This window comes from Dicentrarchus labrax, unplaced genomic scaffold, assembly GCF_905237075.1.
Source record: "Dicentrarchus labrax unplaced genomic scaffold, dlabrax2021, whole genome shotgun sequence".
Taxonomy (NCBI): Eukaryota; Metazoa; Chordata; class Actinopteri; family Moronidae; genus Dicentrarchus; species Dicentrarchus labrax.
Window position 1 is genome coordinate 23,078,017 of NW_026136721.1, and position 24,927 is coordinate 23,102,943.

Here is a 24,927-nt window from a genome sequence, read left to right on the forward strand (position 1 = left end):
TGTTTACAGTGGGACAAGAAAAAAGCTGGTCTGTGCATGCTCCAAATTTCCTCAGAAATACTGAGGGAGTGTGGAGAAGCATGAGATCAGGAATAAAAATGTTCAACTGGAGACTGAGAGGGGATGAAGAGAGGCACAGCTCCTGCTCTATTCTCCATTTGGTGCACAGTATCTTTAAAGAATAATGGAAGATTACTGTCCACATTATTATTGTGCTTCTCTTGTGTTGAGGGGGAACATTTCTGACTTGGACCTCTAAGTGTGACAAAAAAAAAGCAAAGGTGAGGAGTGTGAGGTAAATATTGTGTTTAATAAACAAACATCAGTCAGGGAACTGACATTAGTCTGGGGATGGAGAAGAGGGGGAATATAAAGCACAATGCACATGTGTAGAGGTGGGGGGACATATTTATCTGTTACACAAGGTGCCCCTGTACAGTAGGAGCAGGAAGTTCTATATAACATACAGATCAGGATCCAAGTCTACGGTACAAAAACTTAGCAGCAACATGTTAACGTCGGAGACCAAGGGGCTAACAAAGTAGTTTCATTTAGAAAAAGTCACAGTATTCTTTAAGCATAAATTTGTTAAAAAGGTAAAAACAGTTCTAAGCATCCTCTAGGGTCAATGCTACTCACAAGATTTGTGTGTGAAATACATAGGTAGGGAAATTATCTATACATTTATACTCTAATATAAAGACCTTCTGGTAATGGCACAGTACAAACTCTGAGGAAACGCGACAAAAATATACAATGTCTTCACGTCACATTTGCAGATTAAAATGTAACTAAGGTCTCTGGCAAGCACAATAGTTTCAGTGATCAAAAAAACAACTTCTCTTCAACCAAAATAAAGGACACCATTTTGTTAGTTCAGCTATCTTGACAGATTATGTCTTTTTAATACAAAAATAAGGACAAATATAAATTAATATATATTAAAAGAATCAGATTGATACATAGGGGATCTACTGAATAAGTACAGGTATTTATGATACAATAAATACTTGTCATTCATGACTGGGGGTAGATAAACAGAGAGTAGTGTATTTAACCTGGCAGGTAATATTTATAACTTCTACAAGTGAGAGCATTTGTATGTGTGTGTGTGTGTTTGTGTTGTTCAGTAGCTGTAAAAAATACCACAAGTTTGAGCACAGCTGTGTGTAGGATCATGCACACAGTCTCAGAGGGTTCAGGAGGCCTGTTAAGGGAGACCTCAGACTATAGTGGTGGTTTCTTGTGTTGTACGGGGTTATCACTGCCCTCCGTTTCCCATGCCTTAATGCAGCTCCTCCGAGTGGTGAGTCTGTGGTACTACCAGTTAAGGTTACTCCTAAAACACACAACTCACAGACAGGAAGCAGGAAGTCTACAGGAGGCGGTCAGCCATCAGTGACCGACCGGTCAGTCCTCCAGGGAAGAGACAGTGTGGCACACCATTGGAGTCATCATGACCAACAAAAAGAAGTAGATGTAAGGAAAAAGTCAACTCTTGTGTTTTTTTTTTTTTTTTTTGTCTTTCTCTCCACTTCATAATAAAAAATAAGTCTGTTTTTGTACTTTACAATACAATTCAACATCCCCACCGAGGAAGCATCAATCATCAGTCCAGCACTGACAAGAAAAGAAACTTTTTTAGTTGTTTCTCTTGTTTTTTTTTTTTTTTTGCCTTTTTTTAAGGGTTTTTAAAAAACAGGGTTGGTGGGGTGGGACTGTGGGGGGTGAGGGGGTTTCTCAAGAGGATTTGGGACCTTGGATAAGGGGGGCGGTGATCAAGTAAGGCGGGCAGGAACATAAAACATATCTGGAGGGGAGGAAATCTGCCAAGGATGTTGTCTCTTTTTTCTTTTTTTTTTATGAGGAACACTTTGTACAGCCGCACTTGACCACTTTCTCCACTTCCTGGACAAAAGAAGAGCCATCAGTGCACTGGAAGGTGTATTTCCTGCGCTTGCTGCGGAGAGGGGTGCAGCAGGTGTCCTGTCCTTCTGCTCCCCCCGGGCAGCTGCCCCGACACTCTAGACGGGAGACCTTCTCCTGGGTTTGGCACGCCGCGTAGCCTTGCTGTCTCTGGTAGACATCTCGGACCCGTTCCCCTCGGCAGGCCACCTCTGCAGGAATGAGGAGGGAACAGAAAGGTCACAAGTGATCCACGCTTTTAATTGTTTTAAGGCACAATGGCAAAAGTGATGAGTCTTAATGGTGAAAACAACTAAACAGTAGCTCAAAATATAAGTGGACAGTAAAATGAGACAAAGTGACTTGAGAGATGATACACTGCAGAACTAAATACAGAATAAATCTGCCCATGAGGTACAACTTCATGTTTTTTATCTATTATTGATATATGGCATATATTTTATATTTGATCATGCAATACACTTTTTAGACTTGTTTCTTGTCACCTTTTGTTAAAAAATAGATTGTGTGTCTTAAGAAAAATCCAAATTAAAATAGTCAAATGCCAATTGAGCCAACATTGTCTCTCTTGAATAAGAAAAACTTTATTATGTTATATTATTTTTCTCCTCTTGAATTTCCATATTGCTTGAAAGATGAAAAATATAAAGCAAACAACTTAAGCTACATGTTGTATGAGTTGAAAACAAGGTGAAGCAGGGGCAGTGGGTAGATGCATAATGGGCTGTACTGGAGATGAAACACCATGAGATGAACAAGGGAAAATAGGTGGACAGTGAGATGTGACTGGACAGTCTCACCTGAGTAACCCCTCGCGAGGGATTAAGAGGAAGCTCAGGAGATGCTGAGTTGAAAAAGCAACGGGTTAGAAGCGTTAATGCAGAGACACTTAACACTGTTAGAGACACACTGCTGAGAGACTATAGATGAGAGGTAACTAGTAAGAGAGAGTAAAGTAGAAGTTTAGAAGAGGGTCTGTTAAAAGAAACATGCTTTAGATTCAAAAGCTTGAACACCATCACATATTATTAATGTGAGAAGAATAGGTCTATGTTTTGCTCACCTCTGTCGCACGCCTCTCCTGTATATCCGCTGTTACACTCGCAGTATGCCTTGCCCAGGCCTGACACTCTACATTTGCCATGTTTACAACGAGACAGACTGCAGGGGTTGGCTGCATCCTGATCCTGCTCATCACAGAGTACGCCAGCAAAACCAGGCTGGCAGCGACAAGAGTAGGAGTAGGAATTGATTGGAAGGCAGGTGCCATGGATACACCTGAGGATGGAGGATCGAGAGACGGGAAAGATAAAGATGTGGACAGATACACAAATCTTCCAGCCAAGTCTCTCCTTGGATCCAAACTTATATCTTATAAGCCCCCTCACTGTGGTTTTAAACCTGTACACAACGTGGCACAGAAAACACTCACTTGTTGCCGTCACAGGGGTTGTTGACTTGCTGGTCACACAGTGTCCCCGTCCAGCCTGGGTGGCAGGTGCAGGTGAAGCCACGATGACCTGTTGGGTGACAGTCACCCTGGACGCAGGCGCCTCTCTGGCAGGGCTGGCAGCCAGGCTCCACCCCGTGGCCCAGCCACTGTCTGGTGGTGCTCTGTGTAGTCCCAGAGCCTGGACTCCCTGGCCCCAGCCCGGCTCCCAGGTCCTGGAGCTTCCCGTTGATGTACAGGTTACGGAGGCAGCCATGGAAGCTGGTGCCGTTGCGTCCGCCTGAGCTATGCTGAAGAGACGAGAGACCCCCGGAAGCCGAGGCACGTTCTGGCATACCTGGAGGAGGAAAGGAGTGATTGAACATGATTGAACATCATGCAGAGGTACATAGTATATATCTGCAGTGCACAAACGTTTGTGCAAGCTTGCAAAGTGCGTCTCACAAAGAAACAATACAAAGTGATAAAAGGTCACATAAGAGGATTAAAAGACAACGGATTTAATAATAAAAACTAGTTATTTGAATCTAGTAAATGATAACTGTTGGGATGCCTCATTCGTCAGACAGGATGTTTTACAGATGAAGACCACTGACAGCATTTAGTCCTGGCTAAAACTAAAATGTCCATGTCAAAGGATCGGACATGACACAAGATAAAAATAGTCAGGTTATAGTCATAGTCAGTCATGCTCCACTGACAGATTTGAAGAACAAACAGCAGACCAGAGCAGCACACATGCTGCAGTGTTTTGAATAATCTGTAGTTTATCTTTGTCTTGGGTACTCCACTAAAGAAAGCAGTAATCAAGCTGGCCAGTGATTAAAGGGTGCATCAGTTTCTTTCCAAATGCACATCAAGGTAACTTGTGATTTGAGGTTTTGTTCCAGAGATTTTAAGTTAGTCTATCTCTGCCTTTTCTCTAATGGAAAACAACCTTTTTTTCTAAATATTATTGTTTAAATATTAAATATTAGGATATTATGTGATGATCAATGCACTGAACCAGTAAATATTTAAAAAATGCAACAGCACAGGAAGACAAATTATTCAGGTCCTCCTTGTTTCCCAAAGCAAACACAGTTTTTCTTTTTTTTAAAGCTTTAAGGAATAAGACAGATTTTCCTGATGAATACATAAATCTATGCAGTTATCCTTTTTGACCTACAGTGGAACAATTAAGTATCTATCATGTATTTGTATTTAATCATTCACACACACACACACACACACACACACACTGCACTTGGGTCCTTACCTCCCAGGTAAAGTGGAGAATCTATGTTGAGTGTGGACTGTTTGCTGATGGAGTTGATGGATTTGGGCGGCCCGCCGTCGATGGACAGAGAAAGAGTCTGGTCTGATGCAACCAACTCCACAGCATGGAAGCTGCCATCATTTACTGTCTCCACACTGAGCGAGGGAGAGAGAGAGAGAGTGTGGAGAGATTCAGTCTAAACATGTATATCGTCCATCATGTGAATGTCACTGAGCTGTGCTGTTGGACATTTCTGCTTGTATGTGCATGTACCTGTATATAGCAGAAGGAGGGTAAGATCCGGTATCGTAGCTGACTCTGAGGCGTCCCCTGTACAGCTCCATGGCAATGTGATCATTGTCCCCTTTATACAACAACACGCCACTGTCCTCATCTGTAGCAATCTGAAAACACAGTAGCATGTTAGTGTTAAAGACCTTTGGCCACTTGGGGGCACAACACTGGCATATTATCACCTATTAGGTTTAGCTGTAACCATAAACCTCTCACCTGTAGGCTGATGTTGGTCTCCGGTGAGAGGAGACTGGAGGGAAGTTGCAGGTAGGACTCGCGGTTGACAAAGTTGACACTGACGAGTGTCTCGCACCGCTCGCCCTCGTAGCCGTGAAGACATTGGCAGCGGGGGTCTGTTCCCATGATAACGCACTGCGCCCCGTTGAGGCACTCGTGGTTGTCGCAGGGGCTGGTGCGGGGAAGGACCATCGGGGGAGAGAACTCACAGAATAGCCCGCTGCAACACAAACACACATGCACACATTCAATACAGAAAATATGCCTGAAGTTGTGTTTTTTTCTAAGTATGAGTTGCAGCTTAGTAACGTACTGTCAGGAACTGTCAGTACTCCTTATCAGAGTTAAGAGTGTTCTTAACAATCTTTTTCCCATTAATTACAGTGTGCTACAGAATGTTTTTCTTTGTTCTTCCAGAGACTTTAAGGTCCAGTGTGTAACATTCAGCAGGATCTATTGGCATAAATAGAATATAATATTCATAGGTGTGTTTGAATATTGCATGCTTGGAAGGCGAGTGGTATTCAGTTGGTTGCAATATGCCACTGAATCTTACACACTGGTCCTTTAAAACTTGGGGTACATCTGTGTCTTTATTTGACACTTGGCACCACCGTTTGGAAATCAAACCCTACACACACCAACATGTATTTAAAATAGTTCCTCCTCCCAAAATTCATTGCCACACAATAGATAGCAGTAACAGATAATGAACACAAGGGGGAGCCCCCTCTACACCACACACTGCTAATGAATTCACATTTAGCACAGTGTAATGGGGAGAAAGTAATGTTTTCTTTGGCAAAAACAGAAAAACTCTGGAAAAAGTTTGGAAAAAGTCATCTGTTGGACATATTTAAAAAATGTGGCAGATAAAGTTAGCTATGCAACAAACTTGACCTGTACTGCACAATACTATTACAGCCACTGTAGGTCAAGAGAATCAAACTTTGATCTGATCCGTATGTGTGAGTTCCTGCTGGGATGACCTTACCTGTATCCCTCTGGACAGACGCAGGTGTATCCGTTGACGGCATCAATGCACTGACCTCCGTTCTGACACTTGTTTTCTTCACAGTCGTCATAGTCCAGCTCACAGTGGTCACCTACGTAGCCTGGAGTGCACTCACACCTAAAAAGTACACACGTGAAAACACATACAGAGATGAGACTGAATGACTACTTGTTACTTGTTGATAATGAACATACATCGTCTGCCTGTGGTGTAATTGCTTATTTTTAAGACATTTTAACAATAGCAGTTCCCCCTTGACCCAGACAATCTGGAGGGTGTACAAACACATGGTAATAAAACACACACACACACACACACACACACACACACACACACACACACACACACAAACTCTGATCTTAACCAGCTGCCAGAATACAGAAAGAAAAGTAGGATCAAGATAAAGAAAGCCACGATTTTATGGTTTCAAGGTGCCTGATGAAGAGCACTGGCTTCCAGACATCATATGTGTTAATAACTTTATACAGCTTAGCAACAGTACACGCACACAAACAAACAAACACACACACACACACACACACACACACACACACACACACAAACACACGACGTACAGGCTCACTGCGCTGACCCCAGTGCACATCACAAGGGAGTAAAACTAAAGCAAGGTTCAGATAAAATCTGGACAGGAAATCTTATGAGGGAGCCCAGATCACACTCCCAACACCTCCCTCTCTCTCGCACACACAGACACACAGACACACACACACACACACACACACACACACACACACACACACACACACACACACACAAACACACACACACAGTGCAGGGAAAAACCAGCAACTCATTCATTTCAGCGTGAGAAATGTTTGTACTCAAACCCTGCGGGAATGAAACCAGAAATCACTGCTAACTTCAACTGCTCTGCATACGTGTGTGCGTGTATGAATGTGTGTGTGTGTGTGTGTGTGTGTGCATATGTGTGTGTGTTTATTCCACTCACTTGTATCCCTGAGGGGTCAAAATGCACTTTGAGTCGTGCTGACACGGGTTCAGCTCTGGAGCGCAGAAATCCAGTTTCTCTTCACATAGCTCCCCTAGAGACACACACGCACACACAGACACACAGACACACACACACACACACACACACACACACACACACACACACACACACACACACACACAACACAGACACACATGCAAATCATCTCAACACATTTTCAAAACTTTGCATACCATTGACAAAAATAATAAATAAATAAAGTGCAATTATAATATAAAACACCTAGATATTTTCCAACTCTAACTCACAGTGTGCATCTTAGTATGATTGAGCATCTCAATACTGCAGCACTGCAGTGTGTGTCTGTGTTGTATGGGCTGATGATTGATGACTCTCTTGTGGCCAGGACCAACACAGTGGTCTGATAAATGATCTCATCTCTGCCAATGTCATATTCCTGATGATATTCCTGTGCATATCCCGACGTTCCTGAAACTCTGAACTCCAAACGAGTCATTGATGAGGCATCGGGGAATAAACCAATACTCCTGACAGCACAAACTCCACTGGGGGAATAATTACATGGTAACTGGGTTACCTCACTTATGTAGAAGCATTCATATTAGCTTAATAAATTCTTATTTGGAAATGGAAATCCTTACATACTTTATAACTGAACAGTGGGGGTCTTTTCTTTTTCACACACTGTTAGTTTTAGAGATGTTGATTGCATGTGTAAATGGCTTTAATAAAGAGGCACCAGCTGCCATTAAGATAACTGGTGAGTTGTATCTAAAAGACTGTGACTGCTTTGTTTGTTTGACATGTTAAACTTTATGTAAATGAAGAGACAAGCTCAGCAAAGCTGGTCACAAAAAAGTTAGCTTTCAGAACAGTTATGGAAGTGTTAGACTTTAAGTTAGATATTTAGGGTTCAGCAGACTACACATCATCTCAACGTTTATTCCTTGTTGTGGGACATAAAAATGACATTTACTTCAAACATAATATAGTATAGTATATAGTATAGTCTGTGTAGCCAAAGCCTGATGTAGCTTATTTCTTTGTGCCATAAACACCAAAACAAACCTAAGCACTGCAGTTTATTAGAAGTTGATCCCACCTACTGTCCTCCTGCCAAAGATACTAGCTAACGCACTACATCTGTGGCAAAAAATATTCCCCAAAAAAAGCACAAGCTACTTGTGTGAGAAAAGTAGGATAAAAACTACAGTGCCCAGCTGTTTAAGGACATTACGAAGCCTTTTTAGAAATGAAAGCGTCTATTTGTCACCTGTTTTTTTACATCTGTTTGAGCGCCACACTACACACTGTGTAGTGGAATTCGGTAAATTTTAAGAGACGAGTGTTAGGTTTGGTCTTCTAATGGGAATATTTGACAGTAACAAATATACAGAATATCACTGACCTTGTCTTTTATTGTCAAAATGTTTACCTGGAACATTTTTACACTGTTTAATTTGACTCAAGTATGGCAACAACATATATGCATAAAGCAGCAAGCAGAATAACCCCAGATATCTGACAGGACGAATCACATACTCAGTGGTCTGTTTGAACATCAAGGACATGCACTGCTAACATGGAGCATGACTGCATACAATATGTTAAATCTGTTGTGCTGAATATCCGATTTCTTGGGAGCATGGAGAAAGCGCAGGAAATGAGGGAAGGAAGGGAAGGAAGGAGAGAGGGACAGGAGGGACAGAGAGAAGAACAGACTAACCTCTCTCCACCTCATTGGTAGCAGCTGCAACCACAAAAAAACAGACGACAGATGATAGAAAGCAGAGCGAGACAGGAAAAAAAGACACAGCGAGACATATAAAGACACAGAGAGAGAACACCGCCACAAAGGTTAGCAGTCAGAGATGATTAGCACAGTACAAAAGCAGACACACAAGTAGCAACAGACCAGTGTTAGTTAGAACTAAATATGATTTGTCTGCAGCCTAATAAGTCCCATTTATTTTTCCCATAGATGATGTTACATGGCTCACAGTTGGATCGGGTTTAAACTCAACGGTACAAAAGATGAACGACTGTCAGAAAATATCTGGTTCTTTGATAAAAAGTCAAAAGCTTGTGAACCTAAAAACCTCAATGTGGATGTTAACTACGACTCTTAAAGTGCATTCAATCATCAAGCTTAAAATTATTTGGTGTTTGCCGCTTGCAGAGAGAGAGAAAGCTGCTGATTGAGGTGAAAAACACAATCTGCAGCTTAAATCAATTCAATTTACATTTCTGGTTTAATTTTGGATGAATTCAGCGACTATGGTGTCATCTTTTGTTCTCATATAAATGAAGCTTTTTGAATTTGCTGTTGCTCTGATTGACCTCTGACTGACTTCTTACCTATAGCAACAGAGGCTCATGGGAAGTTTTTTAAAGCACACCATAAACCTATAGGCTGGTTACATTATCCTGGAGAGGCCTGTGTTTTTGTGTTAGGCAATATTGGCGACATGGGTAAAGGTTCAAAATCTGAACTGGGAATACAATGTTACCTGTGTACTCTGGTGAGCACATGCACGTGTAGTTGTTGATTCCATCAACGCAGGTGGAGTTGTTCTCACAGTCGTTATCTTCACAGTCATCAATGTTGATCTCACATCCGTCGCCTTCAAAGCCCTCTGGACACACACACCTGAGATATCACACGGACAGATACACACACCCATGAGCAGGTATCAAAGGATAAACACATGTAGGGCCACATACAGAATGTTGTCAACAGAAATCTCTTCGATCTCTGAATGACAAACACTCCCGCACACACACACACACACACACTATCCATGCGTGCAGCTCATAACAGCAGTGTCAGCTCTATCTACATATCCCCAGTAGAGAGTCATTATTCTGTTAACGTGAGCGTGCCTCAACTCTGTAACTACTACTCAGGTTTATTACTGGGTACACACACACACACACACACACACACACACACACACAGTGTGGTATATTATGGGTCTAATAAAGAGCTCTTATGCGGCACACACTCGGGTGGATTAATATCTCATTATATAGTCAACGACAGCTCTTCACAATGAATATTCCACTCCCCTATGCCGGAGAAGGAAAAGAAAGCATGCAAAGATGGAAATACAGACCCATAGAGGAAGACTGATATGAAAAAGTAGCAGAAGAGACAGAGAGCACAAGGGAAGAGACTGAGGGAGATAAACAGGAGGAGCTGAGCAGGAGGGCAGGTCTAATTGTCTGTGTGGGAGGTTAAAGTCTGCTCGGGGCGTGCAGGCAGGCGTTAGCTCCCCTCCTGTTAATACTAAACAGCCTAATGAAGAGAAGGCGATTCTCACAGCAGGGCTGTCCAGCTTAGAGACAAACTGAAGACACAACTGGTCCCCCGAGCCCTTTACCTCCTGCGCTCAATCCCACCTGTCATTAGTAGTGCAGCAATATCACTGATGGAGTTATCTCCTGAGGGTCCACAGATCATATGCTCTGTCCACTAATGTGTTTTCAATTCTCTGGTTTTTACTGGTATCTAGTAACTGACATCTGGTGTTCACCACATCTCACCAACAGGCTCTGTAGGTGTGTCCTGAGATGTTTCTATATGTTTAGTTTGAGGTAAACACAAAGGAATCTTCCAGTTGTTTTCTGGCCTGGAACAAAGGTGAGCATGAATGATATTTCTTTCAATCTTGCAGAGCTACTTTAAAATATCCTTATCGTATAGAACTTGTGCACATACAGGAGTTTTGCAATGCAACGGACAAAACAGACATTTGAGGTGCTTTTACTTTAGCTGTCACTTCCGCATAAGTGGTTTCTTTTAAAGTGACCAGTGTGTAGCATCACACTTCCATTATGGTGGGGGACTCACAAGAGACAAAGTGAGAGAGACCCAGTTTGTAATTCAGTCATTCTGTTGTAAATTTGAAGTCTCAAGCACAGTCTCAGATAACCTTAATGACATAATCAGGGTTATTTTTTCCAGACTTTAGAAAGCTCCCTGCAGAGCCACAGGAGACAAATGAACTCATATATCCAGGATCCAACACTAACCAGATTGTAAAAACTGAAAATATTTTTTAATAGTCTCTCACCAAAAGTTGCTCCCGTCTCCTTCCTTCAGGTGGCAAGTGCCGCCATTGTGACACGGGTTACTGATACAGGCATGAATGGGCTCCTCACAGTTCTGCCCCTAGATGCAGACACAAACACACACATACATTTAGTGCTTTCAAAGAACAACAGCTCCTTATGATTACCTATTTTGTTTGTGTATGGGTGTGTGTGTGTGTGTGTGTGTGTGTGTGTGTGTGTGTGTGTCTGTGTGTGTACCTTAAATCCATAGGGGCAGGTGCAGCGGTAATAGTGCACTGGGTCATTGGAGCAGGTGCCATCGTTCTTGCAGGGGTTGGACAGGCAGGGCTCACACTTAGCCTGGATACTCATGTCTACTGGACCTGGGTGACGCAAAGACACACACACACATACAAAAAAATCTTTATATAATTCTCTACACGTAGGGGAGGAAGACGAGTTAGAATATATGTTGACAGACAGACAGCTGTACATGATCAGGGTCCTGCATAAAGTTTGCATCTTCTTGTGTTTTTGAAATATTGTCAGTTTGTGAGAAAATGCTAATTTGGTTAATAAATTGTCAATATCAGTAATGGAAAAGGGAAAAAAAGCAACATTATCTGTACTATAATATAAGGTAAGCACTTGAAAACTTGTATACGAGATGATTATAAAAAGTTGTATGGATGTCATGAGCAAGAGTTGCAGGTATGTTACTGGCTTATAAGTGAGATTTAGTTTGCTGGGCCATGACATGTACAGAGGACATCTTTCAAAATGAAATGACAAAAACATCAATTTCTAACAGTCGGGACAAACAATGCTGGTCAGAACATGAGGGCTGAAAGGGAAAAAGAGTGGTTCAGTCTGGTCAGGGCTCAAAGGACGAGGAAAACCGGGTTGGGGTTGTCTCGGGGAAGGAGAGACTGAGGAAGAAGTACTGGGATATGATTGGCTACTTTACCTGGCACCAGAAAACCACAAGGCCCCGGGACTTCTACAGTGCGTCAGTTAGATTAGGTTAAAAATAGGTTTCAGTCATGTATTCATAGTTAATGTGATATAATAAGGTTTATGGTCAACAGTCAGCAACATTTTGCAGTATGATGAGTTACAGCCACAATCATGTTCACAAGCAAATTTGTGGATTTTCGAATTACTATTTAAATATTAACATTTTGTTGCTGTCCTGTGAAAACCATGTATCTCTTTATTTGATTATTTTTAGGTTTTCAGATAAACTAAATGCTTTTTGTGGTGGCAGATGATTTTCTTATTGCTTAAACTTACTGAATTATCGAAAAATAAATGTTAAAAGAAGGCTGTTTTTGGACATACATGGCTTTCATTGGACAGCAACAATCTGTAAATGGCAACTTGTGGTCTCCTCTAGGAGTCCTCATCAAATGTGTGTTATTGGATGGAAAGTGTGTGTGTGTGTGTGTCTTTGTGTGTGTGTGTGTGTGTGTGTGTGTGTGTGTGTGTGTGTGTGTGTGTGTGTGTGTGTGTGCATGCTTTTGTTTTTGGACACCTAATAAAGTGCATTTATTGTAGTGCTGCACAATTAATTGAAATATTATCAAATCACAATATGGCCAAGTGCAATAAATGAATTGCAGAATTGCAGAAGCTATTCTCTGATAAGGTAAAATGTGTGACAAAACAAGCTTTATAATGAAGTACTGTACTGTTGCAGAGATGCCCTTGCCTACAAATATTATTCTCCAGATGTAAGAAAACATTTTTCTTTGGTACAACAAATTTTTTCAGTGAAAATGAAAATTGTATTTCCACTAAGCATGAATCATACTGCCATTGTAATATCTGTCAAAATACTCGCTATATAATTTATTTTTGCCATATCATGCCCTAATTTATATAACATACAAGTGTATTTGTATATATCTACTGTCCATGTGCTGGCATGTGCATGTATTCTTGTGGTAAAGTATTGCATTTGTGTGGCATTGTATGTTTACCTGTGCAGGTAAACTTCTTGGAAGGCGTGGTGAGCAGTAGTTTGTCGGTCATGTCTCCAGGCCCAGCACAGCGGGCAATGCCAGGCTCCTTGTAGCCGCTCTTCACCCAGTCTGACAGCCACTGCATGTGGCAGTCACAGTACAAAGGGTTGGCACCCAGAGCCCTGCCAGCCACAGAGAGAGAGAGGAAAGTGTTCAGTCATGATAACAGGGCACACAGGAAAAGTCAGCACTTCAACCTCAGAGCCTTTGTTTCAGATGCAATGTGCTGGAATACAGAGCCAAAACAATGTGTCACTGTCTAAATACTTACAGACTGACTTCTACATCACTGTCAGATTAAGTGAGATGAGTCTACCTCATGCTGGCAGCAGTGTTGACAGTACTATTTCTCAAACTTCAAAAACACTTCCCATAAACTGTATTACTTTTCATCAAAAAGAGTAAGTAAGTAAAACATTTTATTTTAAAATTATTTTGCTTATGTTCTTCTAAAGTCTAATGTGAGTTTTTTTAAGGTAACTAATGGTTCAATGCATTAATTAAGTCAGAGCACTGAGGTCGTGCTTGCATTAGCTTATTGGCATCATCTGCCTTATTCGTGCTCCACAATGGCTCATTCATCAGCTACTTGGCTTCCGTCTGACTAGTAACCAATCATATTCATGCAGCTGTACAGAACTGCCTTGTCACTATTACTCTGCTGATATTTTCATGCCAAAACCTTTTACTGCTACAGCTCCCTCCACCACCCAAACCTTTGCCTTATCTGCTAAGTTTTTGGTGTTGTTATACATGTTCTTTCAAATAACAGATCTGACTGGACTGATGTTGCAGTAAATAAGGAAGTTAGAGTCATTTGCAGGCTTGTAATTCTTTCGTGGGTAGAGATAATATTAGACTAGTGGTCTGCAGTGGGATATAACTGGGAAAAGCAGCAGCCCGTCACAAGCGCTCTCCGTGGTGCTGATCCTAGAGAGCACCTTGGCACGGGCACTCCCTCACTGGCATTCCCACCAGCAGCTAACTTAAGTTATTAGTGTCATCTTTCACTTCCATCCATCACTTGTGTGCAACCAGTATAACCTCTGTGCTTTCCCTACAGAGCGCTTAGTTATGCTTCTTTAGTGTATGAAGTAAATTATTCAGTTCTTAGTTACCTCAGTTTATTATTTTTGACAGTAGTCTCCTGTGTTATTTGCTGCTTGTCTGACTATTGATTTAAGGCGTCAAGACATGCTGAATTTCTGCACTGTTCTGGGTCTCAGCACGGGAGTCCCCATTATTTAAAGAAGAGAGAGTATTCAAAGAGAGTAAATACAAATCTAGTTTTGCTGCTACAAAGAGTGGATTATTGCTCAGAGGAGGAAGGTACTGTAGAATCCCGCAACATATACAACCCTTTAATTTGAATAGTAGATATATGGATCTATTGCCAATACTATAGACAGAACAGGCCAATGTAGGATACACATGTGAACTCTTAACAGAGGGGAACAGGAGAAAGGAGGAAGATGGGTTTGTTGCTCAGTTACTTTCAGCAGCCTGATACATTCATGGACAAGCCTCGTCTAACAGACATTTTCCTTTTGGGAATATGTGAAAAAGGCTCCTTTGTCATGATAATATGTTTTCCTTATTTTGCAATTCTACAAGGTAAAAAGGTGGACACTTCAATCCCAGAGAAAGACATGAACAGTGATGTGTGTGTGTGTGTGTGTGTGTGTGTGTTTATATTACTCACAGGTGGGAGAGTGATGACAGGTCTTTGAAGGCTCCCTCTGGTATCAGTGATATGTCGTTACCATGGAGAGACCTAAGAAAGGCAGAGAGAACGAAGAAGAAAGAGAAAAAAGGGGCACAGAAATGTAGAAAAGAGTCTGGATGTTAAAAGTCTGGATCGCTTCTTTAGATTCAGTGTGACTCAAGTCTGTGCAACGTTATCCACCACCTTGCATGTGTTGGGATGGATACTCACAGCAAACGGAGAGACTTGAGTCCATCGAACGCCCTCACTGGGATGCACCGCAGCCGGTTGTAGCTCAGGATTCTTTACACACAGAATAAACATGTTGGCATGGAGACAAATGCAGATTTTTTTCATTTTCAAGATATCTTCAAATGCAGCAAGGCAATTCAGAACACAATCCTGTTTATATCTACATTCCTCTGAGCACAGCAATCAAGCAAACACAAACAAATTCTTCCAGTCATAAACACAAACATACAAAGTCATATACGCCTTACAAGACAAACATCTTGCACCCAAAGAGGGGATTTTTCCTCAGTTTATCAGATTTTTATGTAAATTTTGATCCTTTTCTGGCACAATTTTACTTTATGTTTGGACATTTAAGTCTGTAACTGGGACCAATGTCCAACTTCAACACATAACTTAATTTTTTTATTCTTTATTCTATTTATTATCAGTTGTTTTTTTTGTTTTTTTTAGCAGTGGTTTGTATGAGGTTACAGTTTTAAACTGCTTCAGGCTGCAGTTGCAGTGCCCTTTTTATGAACACGAGAATTCACTGAGAAAGAAAGGTCATACATAGGTTTTCATGAGTCACCTACTGTATGGTGGCCCACATGGGACAGTATTCATGTGTGACTGCAACAAAAGGAACTCCTTATTTAATTTCATTCATCTTCTCATTCACTAACACACACATTTACACACACACACACACACACACACACACACACACACACACACACACACACACACACACACAGACACACACATTGCAAAGGGACTGATGTAAAGCCAGACTCACAGGGTAAGCAGCTCGGACATGTTACTGAGGCTGTGGTTGGACAACGTGCTGATCTGGTTGTTACTCAAATCACTGAAAAGGAAACAATAACAGATACATAAAACACACACGGGCAGCACTGGCAACACATGCACTATGCACACAGACACGCACGCACAGACTATATACAGTACATACTCGTCTATACTCTACTGCGTTTGTGTTGTCACACCCACGTCAGGACCAAAAGAGGTCACATCAAGAGTGATACAAAACAGAGCTCTGCTAGAATACCAGTCGGTTAGTTTTGGTCTTTAAAAGCAGGGAACACAGGCCAAGTCACGATCTGGATTAAAAGTGTGTTGACTGTGCAAAACTCTGGCTTTATGATTTATGAATTAATGTCTGAGTGTAACGTCTGTCTGCTGAGGTCATGTGGGTGAGACTTACATGAGTGTTAAGTGTTTGTAATTGGAGAGCTCCGCAGGAACCTGAGTAAAGTGGTTACCATCCAGATACCTGAAAGACAGACAGACAGACAGACAGAGGAGGTTTTGGAAACAAAAGAAAGAGGTAAAATAGACAAATAATGGAAGATGTAAGGAGGATTGGGAAAAAGAGAGAGAAAATGAGATGGGAGAAAATGAAGTTATTTAACCATGTGGGAAATTCCTCATCTCCAGCAGTGTGAGCAGTCATTACTGCTACAGCCATAATAAACAGTGGAGTTTAATATCCCCACAGGAAACCTAATACAGTATAACCATCCCACCATCTCACCATCTCACACACACACACACACACACACACACACACACACACACACACACACACACACACGCTCTATCCTTCACTGTGTGACAATGTGCTATTAATCCAGTGTATTAATTAAGTCTTTGTTAATATTGGAAACAGCACGTTCACTGCAGGAGAAATAGTGAAATGATAGAAAATACTACCAAGCCTGCTGTCTGATTTTTAATTTAGGGCTATCATTTTCTGATCATCAGGGATTTTGTGTGTGTGTGTGTTGAGATGAGTTTCTGGAATATAATCCTCTGTGAGCCTTCAATATATGTACCTGTGTCTCTAAAAACCTGTGTGCTGATATGTTTTTTTTCCACATTTTCTGACCAAATACAGCTTCAGTAAGTTAAAAGATTTATTCAAATGTACCAAGTTTACTGAGGCTGACAGCTTTGATGCTATAATGACTTTGCACCTGTATACTGGTGCCATCCACACCAACTCTGACCTCCGTTATGACTTCACTGTCCTCTGAACTGTCCCAAGGTACTGACAGGACAGCAGGTGGACAAGCTGTCTTCACCAGGCTGACTAATAAATGCTGAGTCAATTTTAATCCAGTATGTGCAGAAATTCAACAGACAAAAATATTCAGCTCTGCCAACTTGCTAAACTTTTTTTAACACTGTAAATATAGCAAAGAGGTGCAAAAGATTTTTGTGATTTGAACTTCTGCCTCTTTTTTGCCAGAGAAAAAAACCCCAAAACATGGGGGGGACTCGTCTTGATGTGTATCTTTCAGAGTTGATATGGATTGTTACATTTGTTAAATCTGTTAAATGAGATGAACAAGGGATGGACGTTACTCCTAAAGTCTCCAAAAATCCTTCAAAAATGCTGCTAATGTGGATTACCTTTGAATCTATCTGGTACTGCATTATCTACTTACAATAGACAAAAGACAATCATCGCTGTCCATGTATCTCCAAATTTGGTGATATAACCTATTTCAAATTTCTCAGAGTAAATGAGATGACAATGACAAAATTAGGCAGCCATATAAAACCATTAAAGCAGTTAAATGATGTGTTGATCTCTAACTCACAGTTCAGTGGTCTCTTTGGGAAGGCCTTTGGGAAGCGTGGTGAGGCCCTTGTTGCTGCAACGGACCACGGTGTCCAGACAGGAACACTCTGCTGGACACCTAAGCACTGGAGAGCAGCTGTTCTCATCGTTACCTGATGGAGATGATAGATGGATGGAGTGGTGGAAAGAGGAGGAAGGATGATAGGAAAGTGGTGTTGAAAAATAAAGGTTTGTCACAGCTGCAGATGGTGCAGAGCATCAGGTGTAAAGTGTAAATTTCCTCTCTCTCACCATCTTCACAGGCAAAGTCCTGGACAGCTACATCCTGGATGGGGATCTCCTTCAGGAAATAAGGACTCTGACAGCGAGGGTTACCAGTAACGATGCGTTTCCTTCTCAGCCAATCACCGAGCCAAGCCAGGTGACAGTTACAGTTGAAGGGATTGGCCAGAAGGTTGCTGGAGAACAAAAAGAAGAGTTTTTGAGTGTGTGTCTACATTAGCATTTGCATTTACGTGTGTGTCCGAGAGTGTGTGTCCTCACAGTGTGGACAGGGAGTGCAGTGTGTCGAAGGCTCCGGGGTTCATGGAGGTGATTTGGTTGTCGTAGAGTGAAAGGAGACGCACTGAACTCAACCCCACGAAGCTGCTGTTGCTGACGCAGCTGATTCGGTTACTCCTCAGCATGCTGCTCACACACACACACACACACACACACACACACAAACACACAAACACACAAACACACAAACACACACACACACACACACACACACACACACACACACACACACACACACACAGAGACAGACAGAGACAGACAGAGAGTGTAAAGAGTTTTTTTTACATAACAACAAAACAATAAAAACAGACATATTTATTGTAATATAAACCTGTGAATTATGCATGCTCACATGTTTTAATGTGTGTGTGGACATTGTTGCAGTATGTATGCATACTGTTTCAGCCGATACGGTAACCAATAATTACTTATTTCACATGGCTAAGACCAATAACATAATGAATAAAATCACATTTTTCTTTTTTAAAATAATAATAATAACATTTTTTATAATAATAAATTCATAACCTGTAGAAAGGCTGTATTGTATTGACAAAAGATTTGATGATTTAGTATTCCATAGCATTTAGTTTTTACATCAAAAAACTTCACAAACATACTTTGGCTTATAAAGAACATAAAGCCTATCAATCATTTTGGATAAGAATTCAAAATAAATGATTCTTATATGGACTTATTATGGACTGATGTCGGCTATAATTTAATTATTGGGATAAATTATGATAATATAAATTAATCTGCCCTGATAATTACTGTTAATACCTACTTCATATAATAATGTGATTGCATATACATTTGCATTTTAGTGTGTGTGTGCGTGTGTGTGTGTGTACCCACAGTGTGCGGAGGCCACCGAGTCCCTTCAGCATGCGGTGGTGTATGTTCTCCAGTCTGTTGGAGGTCAGAATCAACTCATTGACCCCCGAGGCTCCTTCAAATGTTCCCTCCTCAATGTCAGTGATACGGTTATTACTCAGGTTACTGCAAGGAGGGGAAGGGGGGAGCAAGAAAGGTAAGAAGGAAGTAAGGAAAAGAGTAAAAACAAAAGATGGAGAAACATGAAGAGGACACGAGGTACAGATAGAGCGAGGAGTAGAAGGAGGTAAGGTATATATAGCAGAGAGAAATACACATGGTTCATTTCTGTGTACAATCGTAGTTTTCTCTTTGTGACCTCAGTGTGACTTCTTCATAAGCACATGTGACACTTTGTTCCTATTACGTTTACAACATGTCTGACTCACATCTTCCTTAGCTGAGGCAACTTTTTGAAGATCCCCGTCGCCTCGAGCACAGTGAATTCATTGTTGTTCAGACGCCTAGGAACAGAGAAGAGGTGGTCAGAGACACAGAGAGAGAACAACAGAAGAGACAATGCAAGAGGAGGAGGTGGAGGAGGATGAGATCAAGGCCGAAGCAAGGTTTCCTCTATTCCACACAAGAGGATAAACTTTGCAGTAGACAAATACAGTGTGACTCACAGTTCTGCGGTGTACTGGGGGATGTGATCTGGTATTTTGGTCAGTTTCTGGTTGGAGCAGTCAACTGTGGTGCCCTCGCAACGGCACTTCTCGGGGCAGGCCAAGTCGGCGAAGCAGTCCCCTCCTAGCTTACTGCGGTAATCCTCGGTACCTGGTCACAATCACAAGCAGGACATCAACGAATGCCTTCATCGTGCAAGAGTCGAACCCCAGCGTTTACTGGTACTGGCTCCAACAAAAACACAGCGTGTGGCCAAAGTGAAGGTCGTGATGTTATGGAACAATTTTGAAATTGTGCAGAGGGGCTGAGCTGCTTTTGTTTGGAGTGGGAATTGTCATAATGAACCAAACATTGCTGATTTTTATCGTATGCAACGTTCCCCACTGCATAATTTCAAAATGCTGCATGTGCATCACGGCCTACAAAGAGCTTCAAAGTTCGCAAGACACACAAACTTTCAAGACCAACACATGTATACGGGCGCACACGCATCCACTCAAGAACAAACATATTGGAGTTTTTCAGTCCTGTCATACTACGAAGCAACTGTTAGTGTTAGAAACCACAGCACAAACAAAACAGCATCGAAAATTAGATCTTAGCAGAACAATTCTTACACATACACACAGGCGGTCATCTATCGTACTGTACTCTCTCTCTCTCACACACACACACACACACACACACACACACACACACACACACACACACACACACAGAGGTTGCGTCTTGGCCGTGCTGTAGGGTTTTGCAGGGCCGTTCCATGGTGCTTGACAGAACCATGTTCCACTATAGGAACCTGGCAGCCACATGGTTAGATCAAGCACAAAGGAACAACCTGCTGACTGACTGCTCCTCCGCTGGAACACAGGGGTGGGAAGGACAGAGGGAGAAGAGGAGGAGGAGGAGGAGGAGGAGGAGGAGGAGGAGGAGAAGGAGGAGAGGACTAGGAAACGAGGAGGGGGAGTATGCAAACAAAGTAGGAGGGATACAGGAGAGGGTAAGGAGAGGATGAAGATGAGAAGGAGATGGGAGGGAAGGAAAGGAGCAGAGAGAAGACAGAGGAGAGGAGAGGAGAGGATGAGAAGGAGAAGAGATGAATAGGAGAGGAGTAGGAGAGGGGGGATGAGGAGGAGGGAATGAGAGGAAAGGAGAGCATGAAAAGTAGAGTTTGGGAGGAGGTAAGGCAAAGAAAATGAAGAATTCAAGGAAGAGAGCAGGAAAGATGAGGGTGTAAAAGCAGGAGAAAGACGGGATTGTGTCACTTGGAATGAAGAGAGGAGGGGGCAATAATAAGGAGGAGGAGATCAGACAGGCTGGAAAGTACAGTAAAGAAGAAGCAAGTGAAGTAGGGGGGAGAAGGAGAGACATCTAAAGACATCTAAATTCACAGACATAACACAGGAGAGCAGTTACAGAGGAGTGGGAGGAGAGTTACAGCAGCATTGAAGGCAAGAGAAGCCCTGACTTCTAGGAACACACATACACACATGGACACACACACACACCCACCCACCCACACACACACACCAACCCACCTACTAACACACACACACACACACACACACACACACACACACACACACACACACACACACACAGACAGCATGAAGAGAGAAAATACATTAACCACTGTAATATAATGTAAATCTTATGGAACGTCTTATTGTCGTTGTTTGTAAACAGACAAGAGGAGAGAGGGTCAAACGTCACGGTGGTAGAGGTCAAAGGTCAGAGGCTGGCTCAGGAGACGAGAGGTGAGGGATACGGAGTTGACGCAAGAACCATGTGTGTTTGTGTGTGTGTTACTTACAGCCGACATGGTGTACTCCTGAGTGTGTGAGAGAGGCAGTAGGAGAAAGAAGAAGGGATTTCACTCGTTTATTTGAACAGGAGGGAAAAAGCTGATGAAAAACTGAGAAAAAATGCTGCAATTTTTTCGTGTTCAGTCCCCCAGGCAGTGATTCATTTAAAGGGGTAATGACTCGTGAATAGTGGGAATCGTGCTGGCATAACATGACATTTGGTGGGTGCTTTCATCCAACACACATCCCGGCCTCGTTTGCTTGAAGCACGACTGATTCAAACTGTTTTTTTTTGGGGGGGGGTCGTGAGATGTTATGAGGCACACATACCCACATAAAAGTGCCGGTGCCAATTAGCAATCAATTACTGCAAGTTCTAAACACTCACATGTACATTTATTTAGTTTTGTGTATTCTTGGACATCAATCACTTTCAGCAGGTCCAATCTTCACAAGAAGAAGAAGCGAGAAATGGTTGGAGGGATGAATTCAAGTGCCAAGAATTCAGAATTGTGAGTTTTCGTTCAAACAGAAACATGAAATAGTCTCCAAAATAATACACCGTGAGGGGACATAATGCAAATTAAGGTAGAGGATTTTAGATGTATTGATCTAAGGCGCGATACTCTGTTGTACCACAGAATAAAACATGTTTATTCAACTTTTCAACCGCAAATGTTCTTAAATTATTCAGCTTTGCCCTGTATGTGGTATCTGGGCTTTGAAACCTCTGTCCCCCCGGTGAGTTAATGACTGCAGTGAGCACACATACGTTCACATTCACACACACTTGCTCTCATCCAACACACACCATGCCTCCTCTGTGTGCTGCTGTGGTAATGACCGCCTTTAGCCCTGCTACTGATCTCATATGCATGTCTGATTTACATATTTCCCAGCGCCCCTCTGAGCATGGTAACTGTGTGACCTTTTGATGTTCTGCAGTGGGCGAAACAGACACAGATGCTCGCGGACACACGCTCATACATTAGCTATCATTAGATGTGCTAAGAAGCAAGGAGGACTAGTATTAAATATAGTCTCTGTGATCGCTGTACCAATATACCTTTATTTATACAGAATCTCACATGCAGTGCCCAGCTGACAGCGGCCTGAGCTTGTTAATCCAGTTGTGTTTCTCCTGCTATCATCAAGGTTACAGTTACCATCAAAAAACCAGTGCAAGGACAGGAGTGTGATTATCTGGTGCCTGGTTAGATGTGATGTCAGACCATTAAAATAAAAGGTCTTGGGATTCAAAAGGTGTAAGTCAAGGCAAGTCACACCAAGTGTCAAGAGAGTGTGAGTGTTCAGCATCCACTGTGATAGACCAAACAGTGTCTTAAACACACACACACACACACACACACACACTCACACATGCTCAATGTACAATACCTGGGATGAAATACTGTTCTCTAGCTAATGGAGAAACAGAGACAGAGAGAGTAAAAGTGAAAAACAACAAAAGAACAAAAGGCTGGACTAGAAGAAAGTACTCACTGGCTGTGTGTGTGTGTGTGTGTGTGTCTGTGTCTGTGTGTGTGTGTGTGTGTGTGTGTGTGGTCGAATGAGAGAGAGAGAGAGCTGCCAGAAAATGCTGAAAACAAGGAGTTGAGGTTAGTAAAGAGAGGCTGAGGGAAAATCCCAGCAGGAAGACACAGAATGAGAACACAGGGCAGTGAACAGTCAGTTTGGGTATTATGTGTAAGAGCATGTACACATGTCAGAAACAGAAAGTGTCGATGAGTGTGTGTCTACAGTGCAGCATGTGTTTATACCTGAGCAGCGGAACTTCTTGCTCTTGATTTGTCCAATTCGTTTGTTGGCGAGCCGTCGAGGGCTGGTGCAGCGGGCACCACTTGTCTCGATGGGATTGTCCTGCAGGTAGTCTGCCAGCCACTTCAGATGGCAGTCACAGATAAACGGGTTTTGGGCTAGGTGACTGATACACACACATACACAAACACACACACACACACACACACACACACACACACACACACACACACGGAACATACAGAAACACACAACAAAGCTGTCAGAACAATATATAGTTGTGAACATGTTTCTTGAGTGTTGATATAGCCATAGACACAGAAAATACTTGTTTGTGATTGGAGGGATGGCAGGTGTGTAATAAAATCTCTTCACCTATGCAACTGTTGTTATGTCAGTTTAGACCCATTAAAAAAACTTCCTAGACTATAAAACTGGACGAGTTAGTTTAACTCGAATTATTTGAGGAAACCGATTAAACCATTTTAATTTATTACCTCCAACAATTTAAGCATGTAAAAATATTTGATTTGAGAGCAAGTAACTCAAGTATTTATTGTTGGGAGTGATTGTTATTGTGTAACTTGGGTAAATTAAGTTAATTGTACCAATTTTATTCAGTTAATTGAACTTGAAACTAGTAAATATATTACAATCATATGCAGCATTTCTCCAAACTCATTTAAAATGTGTTATCTGAATAAAGTAAGACAGACTTAAATTCATCTTATTTATACAAATGTTTTAAAGCTTTTGTTTTCTTCCACTAAAGCAAATTATTACATTACATGTCAACAGCCAACATATAATACAAAAAAACTAAACAATTTGCAATTAATCAATTATCAAAAAGAAAATGAGTCAAAGGAACAAACTGGAATTAAATCAGTAATACTTAGAATACTTTTAATCAAATGTAAGTGCACTTAACTCTCACTTCAACAATTTTTTTTTTCAACATTTTTTAGATGGATTTAATTAATTTATGTTAGCTTACTTCCTTTATTAAGATGTGACAGACACATGTAACACTAATGATACTAGAATCAAAAAACCAAAAGAACAATTCAAACCGTTAAAATGTTTTGTAATACTCCTTTTATACTTTTTATTGGGTCCTTTTTACTTATGCATATGTCTATGTACACTTCCATTAAGTAAAAAATAACAAAAACAACGCCTCAAATGTAATTAATCTACACCCAGGGTATATTAAGCTGCAAGTAACCATAGTGACGATGCTTTACATTCTGTTACCAGGCAACTCACAGGTGAAACTAACCATAAATTAACACTATAAACAAAACAAATTATCCACTGTTCATTAAAAGTGTGGATAACAGTTGAAGCACAGCTTGCCATATTATCATGTGCAAAGTGTCATTATAATTAACAGTGTGGGCAAGTTACTTAAAAACTATAATTGGGCTACTTGTTATTTTACTTTTGTTTGAACAACTCCAAATCCTCCACACCCA

At 41.5% G+C, this 24,927-nt stretch overlaps 1 protein-coding gene across 11 annotated transcripts in view; it reads right to left on the reverse strand.

The window, feature by feature from the left end:
- Positions 1–291: 291 nt before the first annotated feature.
- slit2 (slit homolog 2 (Drosophila)) overlaps positions 292–24,927 on the reverse strand; it is an 87,075-nt gene continuing 62,439 nt past the window's right edge. Inside the window, exons 14-41 of one of the 11 annotated variants that reach the window (XM_051386016.1) lie at positions 23,452–23,615; positions 23,069–23,092; positions 21,679–21,696; positions 19,865–20,015; positions 19,628–19,702; positions 19,221–19,364; positions 18,345–18,488; positions 18,093–18,259; positions 17,821–17,953; positions 16,419–16,487; positions 15,990–16,061; positions 15,191–15,262; positions 14,957–15,028; positions 13,213–13,376; positions 12,198–12,230; positions 11,489–11,613; positions 11,251–11,348; positions 9,685–9,824; positions 8,901–8,924; positions 7,151–7,244; positions 6,160–6,297; positions 5,145–5,385; positions 4,908–5,038; positions 4,635–4,789; positions 3,359–3,713; positions 2,990–3,204; positions 2,727–2,770; positions 1,819–2,117 (exon numbers count right to left, since the gene is read on the reverse strand). In XM_051386016.1, coding sequence (XP_051241976.1) covers positions 2,025–2,117; positions 2,727–2,770; positions 2,990–3,204; positions 3,359–3,713; positions 4,635–4,789; positions 4,908–5,038; positions 5,145–5,385; positions 6,160–6,297; positions 7,151–7,244; positions 8,901–8,924; positions 9,685–9,824; positions 11,251–11,348; positions 11,489–11,613; positions 12,198–12,230; positions 13,213–13,376; positions 14,957–15,028; positions 15,191–15,262; positions 15,990–16,061; positions 16,419–16,487; positions 17,821–17,953; positions 18,093–18,259; positions 18,345–18,488; positions 19,221–19,364; positions 19,628–19,702; positions 19,865–20,015; positions 21,679–21,696; positions 23,069–23,092; positions 23,452–23,615 — 3,355 coding nt within the window. In that variant the 3' untranslated portion in view covers positions 1,819–2,024. Of the gene's footprint in view, positions 2,118–2,726; positions 2,771–2,989; positions 3,205–3,358; positions 3,714–4,634; positions 4,790–4,907; positions 5,039–5,144; positions 5,386–6,159; positions 6,298–7,150; positions 7,245–8,900; positions 8,925–9,684; positions 9,825–11,250; positions 11,349–11,488; positions 11,614–12,197; positions 12,231–13,212; positions 13,377–14,956; positions 15,029–15,190; positions 15,263–15,989; positions 16,062–16,418; positions 16,488–17,820; positions 17,954–18,092; positions 18,260–18,344; positions 18,489–19,220; positions 19,365–19,627; positions 19,703–19,864; positions 20,016–21,678; positions 21,697–23,068; positions 23,093–23,451; positions 23,616–24,927 lie in introns of all 11 variants that reach the window. The other 10 variants (XM_051386006.1, XM_051386009.1, XM_051386007.1 and 7 more) reach the window with 10 other exon arrangements.